The 22,119-nt window shown below is 37.5% G+C and overlaps 1 protein-coding gene across 1 annotated transcript in view; it reads left to right on the top strand.

Annotated features, from left to right (window-relative positions):
- The first annotated feature begins 2,634 nt into the window (after positions 1–2,634).
- LOC129458233 (complement factor H) overlaps positions 2,635–22,119 on the top strand; it is a 209,050-nt gene continuing 189,565 nt past the window's right edge. Inside the window, 2 exon segments of the mRNA XM_063613713.1 lie at positions 2,635–2,742; positions 4,308–4,462. Of these exon segments, the coding sequence (XP_063469783.1) occupies positions 4,405–4,462 (58 nt within the window). The 5' untranslated portion in view covers positions 2,635–2,742; positions 4,308–4,404.

Below are 22,119 nucleotides of genomic sequence, written 5' to 3'. Positions count from 1 at the left end.
AGGCCTACGATGGCAGAATGATGCAGCAGAGAAAGAGAGGAGGGATGTCTGGACTCTGAAGGGAGTCTGGCCAGGGACGAGTGGAGAAGAGTCTGGCCACTGGGAGGCCTGACACTGGGCAAAGGTCACCTTCCCACTCCATCTCGCTGACAGCCACCTCCACCACTCAATAAAATGTTGCCCTCATCCCTCGAGCCCCAGTGTGATCAGATTCTTTTGGGACACTGGGCAAGAGCTGGGGATACAGAGGGCTATTTCACTGTCCCATTGCCCATGAGATAAGGAAGAGGGTTTGTTGAGCTGATTAACACATAAACCATTTGCAGATGGCAAAGCTAAAGGAGCACACTGTTGAAGGGCGACAGGCTAGTCAGAGATGACACCGGTGGCAGCCAAGAGATCTTTATTGGAGAGGTAGAGGTCAGGTTGCAGGGGGGAGAGAGAGAAGAGAGAGAGAGAGCTGCTGGTGTGCTGGGTTTTATATCCCTTGGGCCTACGTGGGGCGGGCCCAAGGGAAGGCGGGAGATGCTTCTTCTTGATTGGCTCTCCTTTGGCGGGTTCAGACAGTGCCCGGTCAAGGAGGGGAGAAGAACCCGGAACCAGCGCCATTAAGGTACCCCTGTTACCTAACATTCCTCCCTTTTTTGTTTCTTAAGAAGTGGGGAAATGGGCGTTGTAGTTCGTCTGACTACTTCCTGCTGAGTGGGGGGCGTTGTGAGGGGGAAAATGGAAGGGAGTTTGGCTTGGGAGGGTTGGGGTATAGTAGGAGTATGATTCCGCCTTGTAGGTAGAGGTCGTTGAGTGCAGTGAGCCACCCTAGAGGTAAGGCTGGATCATTGATGAGCCAGCTGTCGGTGTGGAGATTGGTTAGGAACTGATGGAACCGGTTAGGGTTCATCTTTAATAGAAAATAAAATGACAGTTTAATTTAGGGTGTGGGTTGTAGGACGCTTTAAGCAGACATACCCTTGTAGAGGCAACTTGTGAAGGCGAGCTGTTGATGGACGGGGTGTCAGCACTCTGTGAGGTTTTCTCTAGAGCCAGTTGTGTCTTCACACGTTGCCAGAAGTTGGTAGTTCCTAAGGAGAAGCTGGTTTCTCAGACTGCTGTGCCGTTTGGTGTGTTATAGTCCCAGTTGGGCTCCTGTTCTGGCACCGCCTGCGCCCCCAGTGGCAGGGCTGGGGCTGTTTGGTGGACCTCATCTGCATGAGCGCGAGCATGTTCCCAAACTCGCCTACGCTCTTCAGGAAGAAGGGTGTTAGAAAGGTCATGGAAGGTGAGGCTATAAGCTTGGCAAAGGTACTGAAATTCTTTGATGTATGAAGAAGGGTTAGAAGTGTAAGAACCTAAACGTTTTTCGATTTGAGATAGGTCAGCTATGGAGAAAGGGACGTGGATGCGAACGATGCCCTCTGCCCCGGCCACTTCTCTGAGGGGGGCGAGAAGAGGGTGGGAAGATTTTGAGCGAGTAATGGGAGGGCTAAATGATGAGGAGAGAGCGGGCAGTGAGGAGGGTGAGGAGGCGGAAGTGGGGGGAGCGGAAGCTGTTGGGTGTTGGGGTTGGGCGGCGGCTGGAAGGCGGGGTGGGGGATGGTGGTATGGTGGAGGTTCGTCGGCAGGATCAAAGTCAGGGGCAGAGGGAGGGGTTGGCAGTTTAAGGGCGGCGAGAAGTTGTTGGGGCTTGCAAGGGAGGCAAAGGTCGGGTCTGTCCTGTAAGAGGAAGAAGCCGTGAATATATGGGATCTCTACCCATTTTTCTGTTCACACGCAATAGTTGTAGAGATCCTGAAGAAGATTAGGATTGAGAGAGCCATAAGGAGGCCATTTGTTTTGGTTGTCTAGGGGATAGGTGGGCCAGTTTTGAGTGCAAAATTTAATTAGGTGTTTTGGTTTGATGTCTGAGGCGAGGCCAAGGGTCGACAAATTATTTAAAAGACATTGTAGGGGGGAGTCGCCCGTCAGGGATGCAGAGCCTCCCATAATGAGAGGAAGGAATAGACGGCGAGGAGCTAGGCAGGGCGTCCCCTGCTGGCTGCTTGCCGCGGAGCGAGTCAGAGCCTCCAGATCGATCGTCACCTAAACGGAAGGACTGAGGAGCCTCTGAGAGGCGGGAGGCCGTGGGTCACCTGGTACCAGGATTTTAACGAGCGAAGGAGAGGGGCCCAGGCCGGAGACGCGAGGAGGAGAGGGGGAAAACTCCGTTCCCTGCAGGCCGAGGCGGAAGTGAATGATAGGAGCCTACCACTGCCCTAAGGGCATCGGGCAGTCACGGGAGTGGCTGGGGTCTGGCGATTTGCCCAAGAGGTAGGCCCAGGAGGGGAAAACTTACCGAGATGAGGCCGGTGGTGGGCGAAGAGCTCGGCGAACAGGAAAATGGGTGAAGGTTGGCCGGAGGTCTAGACTGAGCCTGGGAAGGGGATCGGGGTCCCACCTAAAGGTGGGGAATCCCGATCCGAGTCACGGCACCAAAATGAAGGGCGACAGGCTAGTCAGAGATGACACCGGTGGCAGCCAAGAGATCTTTATTGGAGAGGTAGAGGTCAGGTCGCGCGGGGGAGAGAGGGAAGAGAAGAGAAGAGAGAGAGAGAGCTGCTGGTGTGCTGGGTTTTATATTCCTTGGGCCTACGTGGGGCGGGCCCAAGGAAAGGCGGGAGATGCTTCTTCCTGATTGGCCCTCCTTTGGCGGGTTCAGACAGTGCCCAGTCAAGGAGGGGAGAAGAACCCGGAACCGGCGCCATTAAGGTACCCCTGTTACCTAACAACTGTAACTTACGCCCACTTGGGCTTCGGAAATCGCAGACACCCACCCCTAAATGCTGCTGTGAGGCCAGAGCCCGAAAGCGCTCACCCAAGTTCCTGCACCTGTGCATCTGTGTGCTCCCCTTCCCGTAAGGGGTTTGAGCTGCAGGGCGACCTAACTGGCAAGCCGCACCCCTGTTGCATGTCCTTCAAGGGGAATCAGGGATCTCTCACACTTCAATTAGTCATCAGGAAAATTCATATTATAACCACAGAGAATTATTGCTTTGTGTTACCAGAAAAGCTAAAATTACAAAGATTAAAATTACCAAGTATCTTTGAGGGTTTGGAGCAACTTGGACACTGCTGATAGAAATGTCAAGTGATGTCAAGTGTTATAATCCATTTGGAAAATTGTCTAATTTTATCCATTACACCTAAACATAAGTTATGTCCCAATGTTTCACTACCAAGTATGCACTTACCAGAAATGTGGATTGTGTTTACCAAAAAACCACGTAATATAAGGCTCATAGCAGCACTACTCTTATCAGCTCCGAACTAAAATCTCCTCAAATGCTCACTAACAGGCACACAGATAAATAAAATGTGAACTATTCAAAAAATGGAATATTAGATCACAATAAGAATGAACTATCCATACGTCTAACAATGTGTTTGAATGGTCCAAACATAATTTTTGATGAAAAACTCTAAACATAAGAGTAAACTGCTTCTTTTTCATTACACAAAGTTCAAAAGCCAGACAAATATATTCCATGTTCTTGAAGATCAGAATCGTGGTCTCTCTGTGTGGGGGGTGTGGGAGAGGGTTGAGAGGCGTATTGACTGAAAAGGAGTACCGGGGTTTTCTGGGAGGTAATAATGTTCAGTGTTTTGACCTTGGTGGTGGTTTCATAGGTATCTTTACCTTCTCAATATTCAGCATATGATTTGTTTATGTTTTCCTTATACATATTACACTACAATACAAAGTTTTAAAAATCAGCATTTCAATTTGTTGATTTTTGGATTATTAAACCTATTTATGTCAAATGAGAGTGACCCAGTTGCTTCATACACATATACAAAAAGTATTTAGAAAACTAATTTCATGAATTGCTAGAAAAGCAGACCCCCAAATTCATCAAGCACTGCATTCTTGGCAAAGTTTGTACACATCGTCTGGATGCTGATTGTGAAAACATTGCCTAAACCAAAGTTTTGTATGTGATTTCTTTTAAAGTTTCTCTTATTTCCTGTTCTGAGGTTTATACACAATAGACCTGAATAGAGTTTGAATAATTGAAGGGTTTATGAAATCCAGAGGATATCACCAGCTGCTGCTTTGCACATACCAAGAACATGAACATTTTCCAACGGAGAATTTCCCTAGCTTTATAAGAAAAAGTCCAAGAGCAGGTCACAGCATTAACATTCTGTGGGAGTGCAGTGAGAATTGGGTTTAACCTCTGACGTTTCTGGGCTTGTGGCTTGTGGTTGATTTTTTATTTACTTTGCAAAAGTTTCTGATAGGCGGATCATCTAGTTTCAACTTCCTTTTGCAGCAAGTTCTTTCCTGCACTAATCACAATTCTTGGAAGAGGAGAACTGGACGTTGTGAACAGAGTTAGCTGGTAAATGTCCTCATAAAAGATCCAAAAAATGAGACTTCTAGCAAAGATTATTTGCCTTATGTTATGGGCTATTTGTGTAGCAGAAGGTAAGATTAAAAGACACTCTTTTCCGAAAACTGTATTATGAAACATTTGCTAATGATGCTTTTCACAGGGGTAATAAAAATTTGATTTAGAAAATGTGCTTAAGTATTCTGTAGCTTGACAATTGAGTGGCTTTTAACATTGTTGAGTTTAAAAATATAAGTACCTTATTTGAATGGTATATCTAAATATTCTTCATAATTGTATTTAATATAAAATAGAATAAAATGTTTTAATAATCATTTCTGAAAAACTATGATCTGGAATAATCATTTCCCTTGTAATTATCATAAAATGTAATTTACTTTTTTGCTTAGAAGTATAACCAAAATGTATCATGTGAAAGCATTAAGAAGGATGTGAATATACATAGTCAATAAAAGCCATCAAATCATAATGATTAGATTTATTTCAAATATGATTTTAACTCTTCCTAAATAAAAATCATTTATCATTTACAACTGATATTGTAATGACCTTAGAATTCTTGTAGACGAGTATTACTTGTATTATCACAATAAAAATATTATATAAATTTGAAACCCAATTGAATATACAATATTTGTAACAGTTAAGTTGTTCAATAGAGATTTTTTTCCTGTAGTTGTATATAACATATATTCTTGAAGAGCAGTCTTTTGGAGTAGTGAATATGAGTGTAGGAGTTTTTTTCTGACCTCAGTAAGACAATTTCTGGATTCATAATAAAATTTAATTATATCACTGCTTCTTGATAGATTAAAAAGCTTATTCTTGGAGGAGGTTTGCTTTCCTAGTTTTTGATAGGTAACCAGTTATGTGATAGATATCTGGTAAACATTTTTAAACTGAATGAATTACATATTATTCATAATGTCTAAAATCTTTTCACTTAGTAAAGAAATTTTGATTGAGTGACCATTACATAGCCTCTAGGAACTGAAGAATATTAGCAAATAATACAAAATCTCTGTTTGAGTCTTCCAATCTAGAAAATAAAGGCATATATATTTTTATAGTTATATACTTCAGTAATTTAAAAAATATTCAAATATGTTTAATACCTTTTGAAAGGTTGAACTTTATTCAGTTATATTTTCTAATGCTTTTGCTTGTTCTTTGGCTTGTAAACTTTATATGTAGCCACTTTTTAAATGAAGAAGACAATTATTTCTTTGTACATATAAATATTATAATTAGTATTTTAAAATGAAACCTTTTGGATTTACAAACAGTTCCAGAACAGTGTCAATATTACCTATCGTAACAGACATCTTTTTCTGTTTCTTTGTGTAAATATTTCTGTCTTTTCTTACTAAATTTACGGAAATGTTTCTAATGTTTCATACTTACATACTGTTTGTTCAGGTTTTACAAAGTTACCATCTGTCATAAAAGAGAGATTTGTTTTATTTCTAATCTTTAAAATCAAGAATCAATGGCAAGTTTAATAAACAGTTTAAGTTATTAAAAAGTTGAATTTGAAATATTATTAAAAGAGTACGTCAAAGTATATGTGATAATTAAACAATAGTGATTCAAACATCTTATTTACATAATTGATTATTGCTGACTTGTTTCACTTATTTTATTTTTCATCAATGTGTGTTTAAATGTGATATCAGTTTCTACTGGTGAATTGAACATCAGCACTATATATGTTATGGTGAAAATGATATAAATCTGATTTTTCCTAAAAGATAAAGCACAACTTTGTATTTAAAGCAATGCTTAGGCCAGCCTCATAATTTTCATAAAAGCACATGTAATGCAAAAGCCAATGGAGAAAAACTACATGAATTTTCAGTGGATATCAGACTCCTAATTTATTCCTTGTTTCCCAAATACTCTCTGAAACTAAACTAGTTCGAGATGTCCATCAGTTCTATTAATCTACCATATCTAACAAATTTTTACTTAACAGAGTAGCCTTGATCATGAAAAGTACTCACATGTATTTCAATATTTGCTTCTGTTTATATTTTCCACATTGAATACTGAATACCAAATTGAGAAAAGATAGTTTGAATACTATCACAATGTGCTTTACTCAACTGCGTAACATTTTAGCATTACTTCTGCTCTGTTAAGAGTGAACTCTCTTCAAAAAAACACTATTCACTACTAAGAAAGAATTACAGCCAGCAGGAATAATTTGTAATTTCAGCTTTCTATTTGTTTTCTTTTTTTAATATATTGGGTACTACATAGAATCTTTCTAATGCAATATATTGTCTACAGTAACATTTCCAATTGCGTAGGAACGTTAATTGCCTCCTTGTTGTAACAGTCTGTGGCTCAGGGAGTCACTGCAGGCTACTAAGAATTGGGTCAGATTTAAAGGACAAAGTTTAAAACAACAGTTTCTCGATCGTACCACCTAATTTCACCTTTTTGAAATATAGTATGACCAAGCTTTTGAATATATTATGACCAAGCAGATTTTTTAGATTTAGGGTCTAACAATTGTGTACTATATGAAATTAGGCCACAGCCCAGAAATTCCAAGATGATTAAAGTGAATAAATTAAAACTCTACTGAAACATGTCCACGTAAATACTGGCTGTGTTGTTTGGGAGACATGTTTTTTAATCCTGGAGATTTAGAGTGCAGAAATGTTATTTCAGGTCCCAGAAGACATTATAGATCAAGGATTGATAGATTCCATTACAATCAGAGAAAGGGGAATAGTGGTCTAAAATCCTAAATTGTATGCTTGAATTTCAGTGTGATAAATAAGAATTCCCCTTTGCTCCCCCAAACCCCCACATTTTCAGAGATAGTAGTATGTGTAGTTACCTATATGGTGTGATTTAAATTGTGCCATGGACCAATTGGCCTCAATATCTCATCTCCTCCTAAAGTACGTTACGTGTTGATGTTAATATTACTATAAACTCAACCAATCTGTCATTTACACGGAATGACAAATACACTGAATACATATTTTAGGATAGTTAAATTTAGTATTATTCATAATTTACTTTGAATTATTATCATCTGACAACTTCTCTGAAACAATTTCAGTGGGTGGGGGAGGGTAGAAATGGATGTTGATGAGGATAAGAATAGAACAAAGTGATTCTGGAAGATGGGGTTTTCCCAGGTAGGACAGATCTGCTGGTTGAAGTGCTATAGTGAGTGCTATAAGAGAAGGGGTAGAGAAAAATGCCCACAGAAATGGCACGAGCCTGAGACGTCTGCCAAGGCAAGCTTTGCTTATTTTAAATTTAGGCATATCCTGGGAATGCATATGCTACTCTTTTGCCTACATATAATTTAAACTAAAAATGAAATATCTAAGTATTGCTAACTATAATTATTCTTAGGTAGAAGTAAGTTCCCAAATATAAGTTCAAAAGCAGATTGGTAAATGTTCTTCCTGTGTGGCCTTTGGTTTCTAAGATCTGAGCCAGTCTACATTGACCCACTTTTATTTGCTTAATCCTTGATTGTTTATTCTGCAGTCTTTTGTCACTTTTCATTCTTCCCAGTTATGCCTTCTCCTCCTCCCCACACACACCATCCCCCACCTGTCTAGGCCTTTGAGATTCTGCCACCCAATCTATCCCATGCTCAGTTAACTAATGTGTACTTTACCCATTTCTTCACAAAACCATAGTACATGGAAAGGGGATGATGTAATTGACAAAAAGTATTGCATTTTAGCTTAAAATTATAAGGAGTCATAAAAAGATAGCTCAGAGGAAATAAAGTAACTGAACATCAAAAAATGAAACAATAAAAAGGAAAGAAAAAACATTTGACAGAACACTTTTATTTCTTCTGACATTTTAACTTAGCCAAGTTTTTCATAAACCTTGTTAACTGGAAATGTAATAGATAGAAAAGTGATTATAGAAATATTCTTCCAGGCCTGGCATGGTGGCTCACACCTGTAATCCCAACACTTTGGGAGGCCGAGGTGGGTGGATCACCATGTCAGGAATTTGAGACCAGCCTGACCAAAATGGTGAAACCCCATCTCTACTAAAAATACAAAAATTAGCCAGGCGTGGTGGCACGTGCCTGTAATCTCAGCTATTCAGGAGGCTGAAGCAGGAGAATTGCTTGAACCCGGGAGGCGGAGGTTGCAGTGAGCTGAGATCATGCCATTGCATTCCAGCTTGGGCGACAGAGGGAGATTCCATCTCAAAAAAACAAAGAAAGAAAGAAGGAAAAGAAAAAAGAAATATTCTTTCAGAAACTCCTGAACTGTAACATAAATTTAAGCTTAGGACACATAGGTCAGATGTACAATGGAATTACAAATGTTAGAGTTTCCTGGGTTCTTGCAACAGAGCTTTAAGTGCACTAAACAGTTATCACCTTGTCTTCTCTTATATTTTCTAGTCACTACTGTCTACTACGCTTTTTCCACAGGCTGTCCATAATCTACAGATATAGTGGAAAGGCTTCCAGATAGTTTCATTGTTACTCATCTGTTCTTTTGCTCACTCATTTTTCCATCACTTTAACTTCCACAAGTATTACTTAATAATACTTGGTAAAATGTGTGTTGTGTTTTTTTCTTTTTTTCCTCTATTTTCAGGGTCTTAATTGTACTGTCTCTTTGTGGCTGAGTTCCTTTTTTGTCACTGGAACAATAACTGGCATTAGAAATTAGCTATTCAAATACCACACATTTCAAGAAAATTGTGCAATTTCAACCCATGTTCTGATAGTATCTTGTTTTACCTCTAATTATGACATACTTGTTATTCTATCCAACTTCATATGCCTATCATCTATTCTCCCATCTGCTTTTTATGATTCTGGAATTTTCTTCTTGCTCTTTTCACTGTTAAGTTGTTTGTTTGTTTGTTTGTTTGTTTTGAGACAGGATCTCACTTTGTTGCCTGAGGCTGGAGTGCCCACGCTGGAGTGCAGTGGTGCGATCATAGTTCACTGCAGCTGCCAACACCTGGGCTCACACAATCCTCCTGCCTCAGCCTCCCACACCTAGCTAAATTTTTTTCTTTTCTTTTTTCTTTTTCTTTCTCAAATGCCTATTAAGTGTGACATAATCTCTATTCTGCTTTGTCTCTAGAATTTGTTTCTTTAAACAATTCTTTACTGTCTTTACAAAGGTATATATGTTACTTCTGAAATGATCTTTAGTTATTCTCATGTTATTTATAAAATTATTTGAATATTTCTTATTTTGAAAAGCTAATTAGATCATATCATATATATGCATATAGAATTGACCCTGGACCAATATGTGGTTGAACTTCAGGTGTCTGCTTACTACGTGAATTTGTTTCAACTAAACCCAGGTCAAAAATACAGTATTGGTGGGTTGCAAAACTTATGCACAGGAAAAACTGACTTTTCGTACATGTGGTTTCCACAGAGCCAAATGTAGAATTTAAGTATGTGCAGATTTTGGCATATGTGGGAGTCCTGGAATATATATCCCCTGTGTATACCAAAGGATGATTGAATAAATAGTATTAATATAGATCAGTGAGAAGATAAGAAAGAAATTTAATGCAAAATACCTATTTTTGCTATTTCTGTTTTGTTCATTTGCTTTATTTTTTTCCAAATTGATTTTGTAACTTTGCTTTATAATATATTCTGATACCTACTAAGTTTAGAAGTAGGCTATTTAAAAAATTATATTCCCTGTTTTTTTATCCACAAAATAATTTTAGAAAAATAGAATAATTGAGCCGGGTGCGGTGGCTCACGCCTGTAATCCTAGCACTTTGGGAGGCCGAGGCGGGCCGATCACAAGGTCAGGAGATCGAGACTATCCTGTCTAACACGGTGAAACCCCGTCTCTACTAAAAATACAAAAAATTAGCCAGGCGTGGTGGCGGGCGCCTGTAGTCCCAGCTACTCGGGAGGCTGAGGCAGGAGAATGGCGTGAACCTGGGAGGCGGAGCTTGCAGTGAGCTGAGATCGGGCCACTGCACTCCAGCCTGGGTGACAGAGTGAGACTCCATCTCAAAAAATAAAAAATAATAAAAATAGAATAATTGAACAAATAGACCAACTTTAGTCTTTATCTGGCACAAATTTGATTAAGGATTTCCCAAATATATAATTTTATCATGATTTATTTCACTGGAATAAAAACACTTTTCAACTAACAGTTAAAAGATATATTGACATTGAAAATAAGTAATTAGTTCTATGTTTGTATGTCAATAATAAGTAATTAGCTTGGTGTTTCTATGTCAATAATACCTCCTTAAAACTTGAAAGTGAAAAAATTAGGTAAATTAAGATTATTAAAATATTAAGTAACATTGATTTTTAGCTTTGACCAAAATTATATAACTATTTTCCTCAAATTATGGTAAAAAGATTCCTACTCTTTACCAGTAGTTAAACATATTCACATTCCTAATTCATGGGCTAAAAAAAATTTGATTTTGCTTAGTATTATTCTTATTTTTTTGAGACAGGGAATCACTTTGTCACCCAGGCTGCAGCATAGTGGTGCAACCATGGCTCACTGCAGCCTTGACCTCCTGGGCTCAAGCAGTCCTCCCACCTAAGCATCCCAAGTGGCAGGGATTACAGCCACCCTCCTCAGGTATTTTTTCTTTTTTTTTTTTTTTTTTTTTTTGAGACAGAGTCTTGCTCTGTCGCCCAGGCTGGAGTGCAGCGGCACGATCTCAGCTCACTGCAAGCTCCGCCTCCCGGGTTCACGCCATTCTCCTGCCTCAGCCTCCCAAGTAGCTGGGACTACAGGCGCCCGCCACCACGCCCGGCTATTTTTTTGTATTTGTAGTAGAGACGGGGTTTCACCGTGTTAGCCAGGATGGTTGGGATCTCCTGACCTCATGATCTGCTGGCCTCGGTCTCCCAAAGTGCTGGGATTACAAGCATGAGCCACCGCGCCCGGCCTGCTCAGGTAATTTTTTAAATTTTTTGTAGAGACAGGGTTTCACCACGTTGCCCAGGCTGGTCTTGAACTCCTGGGGTCTATTGATCCTCTTGACTTGGCATGCCAAAGCGCTGGGATTATAAGCATGAACTACTGCATCCAGACTAAAACTAATTTTAAATTGCAAAATAAAGCCAAATGAATTAAAGCTTCACCAATGTAGTGTTTTGTAAACAAAATTAACTGGCAATTAAATGACTGTAAATGTAAGATGAAGTATTCATTGTTTAAACTCAAATACTTAGACATGATGGCTTAGTCTACTCATTAATCTAGAATGAGAAAAATGAGATGGCTATTTTTTTTTAAAGTTTTAAGACAAATCACATCTCAAAAAATGTTTCTGTGCCTTTGAATTTGTATGCATCCTATTTAATAAGCCCATGCCCTATTTCCTTCAAGAGTTGCCAATTTAAGTCAAGCAAATGTGGCCATTGTACATACATGCTGAGAGTTTGACTACTTGGGCCAAAATAACTGTTTGTTGTCTAATTGGAAGTCTTTGAGAAGGTGGTTCAACTGAGCTTGAACATTCGATTGTTAGTCAATTCAGGCAAATAAAAGTTATGTCGCAAGATATACCTAATTATTATTAGAACTCAGTGCAGTGAATCATTACCTTAAATACTTTTGCTATGGCATGAGTTGATAATGATGTAGGACAGCAAGCCCCCAGATTGGGTCTTAGCCTGGGAAGGTTCTTGGTTTTGTCCAGTAAAGAATTCAAGGGTGAGCCTGTGGTGTTAAACAGCAATTTTTGTTGAAGTGGCAGTGTATAGCAGCCGCAGAGGTACCACTCCTTGCTAAGCAGGGCTACCCATAGGCAGTGTGCCCACAGTAGCAGCTCAGAGGCAGTTCTGCACTCATATTTATACACTTTTAATTATATGGAAATTAAGAGGTAGTTAATGCTGAAATTGCCAGGAGGAGGATGGTATCTTCCGGTTGTTGGGTCATTGCTGTGGAAAGGGCCTGTAACTTCTGGGTGTTGCCATGGTAATGGTAAACTGGCATAGCATACTGCTCTGTGTGTCTTACAGGGAGGGGCTTCCACTCAGACCTGTTTTGGATAATCCTCAATTTGGTCCAGTGTCCAAGTCCGGTCTCCTATCTCAATAATACTCAATATAATAATGGTTAGAACAAAAGCAGACAGGAAAGTGTATTTGAAGTGAGAAGACCTAGACATTAATGAAAATTCTTCCACTAACTATGAAAAACATTGTTCTTCAATTGTGGGGAGCTTACGTTTTGATGTGGGGAGACAGATAGAAAACCTAATGAACAAAAATAGTTATAGCATTGTGAACAATGTTGTGAAGGAGGTAAAGTAGGGCCTAAGAGAAAATAGAGATGGGGATGGTAGTATGTAGAGACATTAGGTGGGCTGGTCTTGGGGACTAAAATGAGTGGATCACTTTGGGGACAGCACATTTGAGTAGAGGCCTGAAAGATGAGACAAAGCCAGTCATCAGAAATCTGTCTTAAAATTATTCTAAGAGAAGGAAATAACCTGTGTAAGGATCTAAGAGAAAAAATAAGTTTGAAATGCTCAACAAAATATAAACAGATAAATCCGCGTGACTTTGCACAGTAAATACATGGGAGATTTAACATGATGAGATCCGAGAAAGTGTCAAGAGCCAGATAAGGGGTTCCCAAACCAAGGGAAGGAGTTAGCAATGCTGGATAAGTAAAAAGTGAAGTCATAGAAGAATTTTAATCACAAGAATGAGATGACGAGATTTGCAAGAATCACTTGTCATTCTGTGAATAGACTGAAATAACATGAGAGTAGAGGACTGGAGGCTGGTTAGCAGGCAAGTTTCATGACCAAGGTGACAGATGATGATCTGAACTAAGATTTTGAAGATGGTAATAGGAGCAAGGGAAAATAGAATAGGGGCAGTCATATCTTTTTCTTACAAGCAGAATCAAAACATGCCATCTAACATTGATGGAAAAAGCACCAGAATTTTAAGTACTATTTGAAGAAAGAAGGTAATCAATATGAGAATTCTTTATATATAGTAAACATATTCACAGAGTAAATATTGTGAGAAGCTGGCAGGAAGATTTTGTGGAAGAGGTGTATCCTTGTTTTCTACATCTGGTTGTTAAAAGCAATGAACTATATTTGGAAATCAAGAATTAGGGGCACAAACGTATCATCTGGAAATATAATAATAACCAGAGGGGAAAGCATTTACTTCTCACTAGGAAGTGAGCGGGCTAAACTTTTTTTCTGTAGATGGATTACTTTACTTATTTATTTTTTCCAATAACCTGAATATCATCAAGTGGATCTAAATTTTGAAAGTGAAAAACACACATACCAGCTTGTAATTAATCAGTTTTCCTTTTGTGCGGAAAGGGCCAGGGATTGTGTTGTTATGATAGAGTATTAGCACCATCTAGTGGAGTAGAATATGTTTACTTAAATTATAAATACCGAAACAGTGCAATGTGGAATCACATATTACATGAGTTCACTAATACAAATTTGCAAAAAATCCAAGAGAAAATTAGTGCCCATAAAAACTTTCACAAGCTTTTTTTTTATTTTGTAAAATAAAATTTTATATGGTGTTTTCTTTCTTATGAAAGATTGCAAAATGTTTTCACATGGATTTGTTCCACCATGTTAATGGGCACTTCTAAAACTTTTCTGTTTGGGCTGCTACAACAAAATATTATTAACTGCACAGCTTATAAACAACAGAAATATATTTCTTACACTTCTGAATGCTGGAAAGTCTAAGAGCAAGATAGTACCAGCAGATTCAGTGTTTGGTGAGGGTCTGCTTTCTGGTTCAGAGATAATGTCTTTTGGCTGTGCCCTCCAATGATGAAAGGGACATGGCAGCTCTGTAGTGACTCTTCTATAAAGGCACACATCCCAAATCACGACAGCTCCACCTTCATGACCTAATCACTTCCCAATGTCCCTACCTCCTAATACTATCACATTGGTAATTAGGTTTAAACATATAAATTGGGGGTTGTGGGGAGGTTGCATATATTCAGAGCATAGCATATGCCTTCTTAACTTACTAAAGTCTAATAATAATTTATCACTCAGGATTCAATGCGGGAAGCTTAAGTAGAAGTAGAAGATTACCTATCTATCAGTCAATTAATTGATTGACATACCAATCTCCTATCTAGCTACTTAAAAAGAGTTTTGTTTTTTTTAAATAAATTGCCTCATGGAATTGTGAGCATGAGATAAGCAAGTCTGAAATCCACAGGGCAGGTAGTCAGAAAAGGAAGATTACAGACAGGATGGAACTCACAGGAAAGGAAGCTGCTTTCCACAGAATTCCCTCTCTTTTTCAGAGGAACCTCAGCCCTGTGTTTCAGACCTTTCAAATGATTTGATCTGGCCTGTCTAGATTACCTATAATGATCAGCTTGTTTAAAGTCAACTGATTGGGAGTATATCTGGCAACATATTTTCCCACCAACATTTAGATTAGTTTGACTCAATAACTGGGAATGCTGACTTAAGCAAGATGACTTATTAAGAAAACTATCACAGCTCATTAATACCTTTCTGTTTTTCTGGACACTGTGAAGAACTTAAAAGACATTAATTTTGTTAATCCTTCTCACAGTTTACATGCTGTTGTCATGTGTTTTATGTATATGGGTGTATACACATACATGTTTGTATTTAAAACCATATAAGGTAATATTTTTTTATTTTATAGTCAGTATTCATTTATATTTACTTGAACATTTACTGTTTTCTTTGTTTTTCATTTCTTCTTTCATCCTAAGACCTTATATTTAGGATCAGTTTCAGTTTTCTGAAATATATCTTTTTTCTCTCCTTAATGTGTGTTTATAGTGGCAAATTCTCTCAAACTTTATTAATCAGCCCGGGCACGGTGGCTCACTCCTGTAATCCCAGCATTTTGGGAGGCCAAGGTGGGTGGATTGCTTGAGCCCAGGAGTTTGAGACCAGCCTGGGCAAAACGGCAAAACCTCTTCTCTACAAAACATACAAAAATTATCTGGGAGAGGTTGTTTGTGACTGCAGTCACAGCTACTTGGGGGACTGAGGCAGTGGACCACTTGAGCCCAGGAGGTCAGGGTCGCAGTGAGCTAAGATCACACCACTGCACTCCAGCCTGGGCAATAGAGATCTTGTCAAAAAAATAAAATAAAATAAATTTTATGAATCAAAACTTTATTCTTGAAAAATTATTTCTGTATATAGAATTCTATAGAGATAGTTATTTCTTCCTGCAAATGGAAGTGATTAATACCTGCTGGTGTCTGCTATTGCTATTGAGAAGTCCTTGTAAATCTAATCATCACTGCTTTTAAATTAATATTTTTCTCTAACAAGGTTAAGGTATTTTCTCTTTGGTTTTCTGCATATTCCTTATGATGCATATAGGTGTATTTTTTTACTGCATGGAATTTTTTAATTCTTGGATTTATTAATTGGTATGTTCCATTCATTTTTTTAAATTCTCTTCCAACATTGCTCTGGCTTTTCTATCCTCATTGACTCTTAGCTCATCTTGTGTATTTTCCACACATGTGTGTCTCCATGTTGCATCCTGTATTATTTCTTTTGACCTGCCCTCCTGTCCATGAATTCTTTTTACAACTGTGTTATCTGCTATTAAGTTGTCCATTGATTATTAAAATGGGTTTTTTCATTTTTAGAAATTATATTTGGTTCTTTTTAAAATCTGCTACTACTTTGTTATAATTTCGTTCCTCAGATATCATTAGTCAAACTTTTCTCTTACATTTAAACAATGGAATTAGTATTGTTGATTATAGTCCGTAGATATTTATTCCAATATCAAATATCTATTTTGTTCCTTATGAAGTTTATAGTAACTAGGTGCTTTTTCCCCCTATAATGTCTTTGACATTTGTAATAATAATTTGGTGCTTAAGAAAAAAATCTTCCTCACATTAAAGTTACAACATATCTTTTCTGGGTGGCTAGGAGAACTTTCAGTGTGAAACTACCTTAAGCCAAATTTGTGCTTTAAAATTCCTTGGTCCTCTAAGCAATTCAAAGCTGGGTTCCTGTAAGAAGAGTGTGGTTTACTTCCAGTTCTCCCTTATCCTGTGGGTGAATTCATTTAGGTTTCCAACTTTGAATTTTGTTGCTTTAGCCTAATAAGGCTATCAAAAAGCAAGCTCGTGTCTTCCTCAAACGGTGAATGCCCTCAGTGCAGAAAAAAATCGGCTGCCTGTTTTCCTCTCTGGGTTCTGATTATAGCAAGATTTGTTATGGTAATTCTTTACTGTCTTGTCAGCTTTCTAAATGCTTCTATGAAAGTATTTATTTCAAAACATATGTTTTCCTGTTTTTTTTCCCCTTTTGTGACAGGGTCTCACCCTGTCTCTCAGGCTGGAGTATGGTGACATGATCATAGCTCACTGCATCCTTAAACTCTTGGGCTCAAGAGACCCTCCTGTCCCAGCCTCTCACATAGCTGGGACAACAAGTGTGTGCCACTATGCATAACTAATTTGTTTCTTTAATTTTTTGTACAGATGGGATCTTGCTATATTACCCAGGGTGGTCTCAAACTCCTGGGCTCAAGGGGATTCTCCCACCTCAGCCTCCCAAAATGTTGGTATTACAGGTGTGAGCCACCATGGCTGGCCACCTGGTTTTATTGTGAAGATGTCCTAAGTGATAAGATTAATCTGAAATAATGCATCCCAAGGCACTCAAATTTTTTGTGAAATAGCCAGAAAATAAATATTTTAGACTTTGTGTGCCATAATGTCTCACTACTCAGCAATTCTATTGTAACATAAAAGGAGCCATAGACAATATATAACTACATGAACATAGCTGTGTTCTACTAAAATTTTATTTACAAAACAAGCAGCGATTGGATTTGGCCCACAGGTTAGTTTTCTGGCCCCCGACCTAATGTATCTCACTATAACAGAAAATATATATTGACTTTCCTTCTTACTATTATAGATTTTATGCACATAATTAAATATTACCCAAACCACAATTTTTAATTCAGATGGGTGTAGCATAATTTAACAATTTTCATAAATATTCTAATTATATCCATTATTAAAAATGCTGGAATAAACAGTCTGTACCTAAATATTTCACAAAATCTTTAATTATTATTTGTTACTTTTAAAAAATTGAAATTATTTGTCAACTTACCTATGAGTACTTTTAAGATTCTTTATTGCTAAGTTGCTTTTTAGTGAGGTAATAGACATTTATACTTCAGTTTTATTTAATAATAATATTTACATTACCTAATTTTCCAGCAAAATTGAATATCATCTCCTTTACATTTTTGTCATTAAAATTGGTCAAAAAATAACTTTCTTTTAATTTTTATCTCTTTTAATTATTGGTAGTGGTCATGTTAATGCCTGTTCTTAAGTAAATGATCTATCCTACTCTAACATTTTTCTTTAGATAGTGTTTAGTGCTTTTGTTACTGCAAGAAGTGTTTGTGTTAAGAATAATTTTTCAGTTAAATTTTCTTTAAATTTTGTATATATGATTTTTTCACAAATACAATTTTTAATTAAAAAAGTTTTAATATGTATATGTTCTGTTTGCAAATTGCTTTATGCATTGCCTTACATTTTTGATATTTACTCATACTTTTTAATGAATATATTTATAAAATAAATATGATTACAGATAGATGGCACTAAGATAATAGTAAGTTAAAAATGACATATCATCATATATAGCAGATAATTAAAAAATTATAAAAGAATGAAACATATATGTATTTATTTTAAATTTGTTTAAACCTAACTGTTTAATCTACCTGGCATTTGTGTGCATGTGTCTGTGAAAATAAAGTAAGGATTCAAATTTATTCCATTTCATTTCCAGTGGTTTTTATTTTTTATTTATTATTATTATTATTTTTTGAGACAGAGCTTCACTCTTGTTGCCCAGGCTGGAGTGCAATGGTGCAATCTTGGCTTACTGCAATCCCCGCCTCTCAGGTTCAAGAGATTCTCCTGCCTCAGGCACCCACGTAGCTGGGATTACGGCATGTGCCACAACAGCTGGCTAATTTTGTATTTTTAGTAGAGACAGAGTTTCAACATGTTTGTCGGGCTGGTCTCAAACTCCTGACCTCAGGTGATCCATCCATCTCAGCCTCCCAAAGTGCTGGGAATAGAGGCGTGAGCCACCACACCTGGCCCCAGCAGGTTTTAATTGCAAGGCTGCCAGAGTGAGTTTCAATTTGAGATTGTCCAAGTTTACACAGTACAATAGACTTACTCATTGCCAAGGTTACTTGGCTTCAAGGAAAATACAGAATAAGGATAAAGGCAGTATGCCCAAGAACAGCTTGATGGAGATTTCAGGCACTCAAACTCAGCTTCTGATATCTTAACCACCCCAGGATAATTTTGCTGATGAAGGATGAAAGTTGATGCCAGTATAGGTCACATACATGCCCGGTAACAACAGAATTGGGTATCCTTAGTTTAAATATTTTAGTTGTCACCTTGAACTTGGAGGGTGATTTATGTGATCATCACTATTATTTGCTGTTTTCTATTTTCTTTAGATTTCATTTAATGTTTTACTGGTTTCTTGAATTAGAAATTTGGATAATTTATTTCCAACAGTTTTTTATTTCTAATTAATTCGAGTTATATTTGTTCTCTCTAATCACTGCTTCAGCATCAGCCCACAAATTTTAACATATATTTCCATTATTGTTTATTTCAAATCCTATTCTAATTTATATTGTATTTTTATTTAACTCATGAGTTATTTATAAGTGTTGCTTGCCGGGCGCGGTGGCTCACGCCTGTAATCTCAGCACTTTGGGAGGCCAAGGTGGGCAGATCACTTTTGGGAGGCCAAGGTCAGGAGATTGAGACCATTCTGGCTAACACGGTGAAACCCTGTCTCTACTGAAAATACAAAAAAAAAAAAAAAAAAAAAAAAAAATCCGGGCATGGTGGCGGGCGCCTGTAGCCCCAGCTATTCAGGAGGCTGAGGCAGGAGAATGGTGTGAACCCAGGAATGGAGGTTGCGGTGAGCCGAGATTGGGCCACTGCACTCCAGCACAGGGAACAGAGCAAGACTGCCTCTCAAAAAAAAAAAAAAAAAAATGTTGCTTAACTTTAAAAATTTTGTGAATTTTCCACTTATTTTCTGTTAGCAATGTCTAGTGGTCAGGGAGTATACTTAGAGTGATTTTAATTTTTTGAAATTGGTAGAGATTTGCTTGGAATGAATATGTATCTTGCAATTGTTGAAGGCAGTGTTTTATTAATATAAAGAACTTAATATGGTTAATAATCCTGCTCATATCTTGTATATCCTTATTTTTCTATTTCTTTTCTATTGGATATTGGAAACAGTGTGCTTAAATCTCAAACTATGATGGGGGATTGCTTACTTCTTTTATTTCTGTTATATTTTGAAGATATATTAATATTTTTATGCAAAGAGGCATGCTGGTAAATGTAAAACAACCAATTATTTTTTAAAAGGAAAGGGAACAACCATGATTTGTAAAATTTGCTGAGTTTAATGGTGTAAATTCTCAGAATATGGTCAATTTCAAGTTACCAACGTGTCATCAGTAGACATTGTATTAGCAAAAGATGTGTATAATTGGCTCCTATGAGTCAGTATGAGCCAGCTCCAGCAAACATTGTTCAGACACATTTACAGTTATTACATCTTTCTGTTAAAGTAGACTTTTTATTAATATGAAATGAATCTTTTTATCTAGTAATACTTTCTAACTTAAATTATCATTTGCTTGATATTAATACATTAATATCATTCTTACTTTGGTTGATACTTTTCTGGCATATTGGTTTTTATCATTTACTCTCAATTTATATGTACAATTTTATTAAAAGTAATCATCATATATTTGAGTTTTCTTTTATGCTTTTATCCAGTCAGACAATCTTTGTGTGTTAAGTGTGGTGATGAATCCATTTACATTTAATGTAATTACTGATACAGTTCAGTTTAAGTCTAGCATATTGCTATTTATTTTTGCCTCATTTTTTCTTTCTTCTTTTCCTGCCTTCTCTTATTTTAATCAAATAGTCTTGACTATCTCACTACATCATGTATACTAGTTATTTTATGTATCTCAATATTATTGGTTTAGTGGCTAACTTAGCAATTACAACAAAACATACTCAAATTATTACAATTTATCCTAAATTAATATTTTTACCACATCAAGACTATGGGGAAAACATTACAACACTTTTATTTTCTTTACCTTTTCCTGACACTTTTGCTATTATTGTTTCATATTATACTCTTGAATTTATTAAAAACACTATTAAACATGGCCTATTGATTTAAACAGTCGAGGCTCTTTTTTATTTGAGTAAAATATACATAGCATAATGTTTATCATGTTTCAATAGCTTTTTTATTTACTCTTCCATTTATTTTCTTCAGTTCTGCTTATTCCTTTTTGTACTTCTTTGCTTATATTTTAGATCAGTTTCCTTCAGCCCAGAGAACTTTTTTAGTATTTTTCTATAGTTGAGTCTGCTCTTGTTGAATTTTTTCTGCTTTTGTTTGCTTAAGAATGTGTTTCTGTTCGCTTTCATTTTTGAAGTATATTTTCACCATTTATAGAGTTCTCTGCTGACTTTTAATTTTCAGCACTTTAGTGATGCTAAGACATATATATTCAGACTTCAGTATTTACTTCCACAGACTTGGCTGTTATTTTTAGTATTCTCCTGGAAAAAAAAAATGTTTCCTTTGTCTGTGATATGGTTTGGCTTTGTGTCCCCACCCAAATCTCATCTTAAATTATAATCTCCATAATCATCGCATGTCAAGGGAGGAACTCAGTGGGAGGTGACTGGATCATGGGAGTTGTTTGCCCCATGCTGTTCTCATGATAGTGAGCGAGTTCTTATGAGATTTAATGGTTTAAGCATCTGGCATTTCGCCAACTTGCACTTCTCTCTCCTGCTACCATATGAAGAAGGTCCTCTCTTCTTCTTCACCTTCCACCATGATTGTAAGTTTCCTGAAGCCTCCCCAACCATGTAAAAGTATGAATCAGTTTAAACTTCTTTTTTTATGAACTACCCAGTCTCAGGTAATTCTTTAAAGCAGTGCAAAATGGACTAATATAGTAAATTGGTACCGAGGTAGTAGGGCACTTTTATAAAGATACCTCAAAATGTGGAAGTGACTTTGGAACTGGGTAATGGGCAGAGGAACAGTTTGAAGGTCTCAAAAGAAGACAGGAAGATGTGAGAAAGCTTGGAACTTCCTAGAGATTTGTTGAATGCTTTAGATCAAAATGCTGGTAGTGATCTGGAATGTGAAGTCCAGGCTGAGGTGGTCTCAGATGGGGACAAGGAACTTACTGGGAGCTGGAGCAAAGATCACTCTAACTGTGTTTTAGCAAAGAGATTGGCAACATTTTGCCCCTTCCCTAGAGATCTGTGGAACTTTGAACTTTGAGAAAGTTGGTCTGAAGTTGGAACTTATGTTTAAAAGGGAAGCAGAGCATAAAAGTTTGGAAAATTTGCAGCCTGATGATGCAATAGAAATGAAACCCCAGTTTTCTTGGGACAAATGCAAGCCCACTGGAGAAGTCTGTGTAAGGAATGAGGAGCCAAATGTTAATCACCATGACAAGGGAAAAATGTCTCCAGGGAATGCTAGTGATCTTCAAAGCAGCCTCTCCCATCACAGGCCTGGATGCCTAGGAAGGAAAAATGGTTTTGCAGGCCTGGGCCCCACTGCTGTATGCAGTCTCAGGAGTTGG

The sequence above is a fragment of the Symphalangus syndactylus genome, chromosome 19 (genome assembly GCF_028878055.3).
Source record: "Symphalangus syndactylus isolate Jambi chromosome 19, NHGRI_mSymSyn1-v2.1_pri, whole genome shotgun sequence".
NCBI lineage: Eukaryota > Metazoa > Chordata > Mammalia > Primates > Hylobatidae > Symphalangus > Symphalangus syndactylus.
The sequence above is the reverse complement of the archived record's forward strand: the minus strand, read 5'-3'. Positions and strand labels throughout refer to the sequence as shown.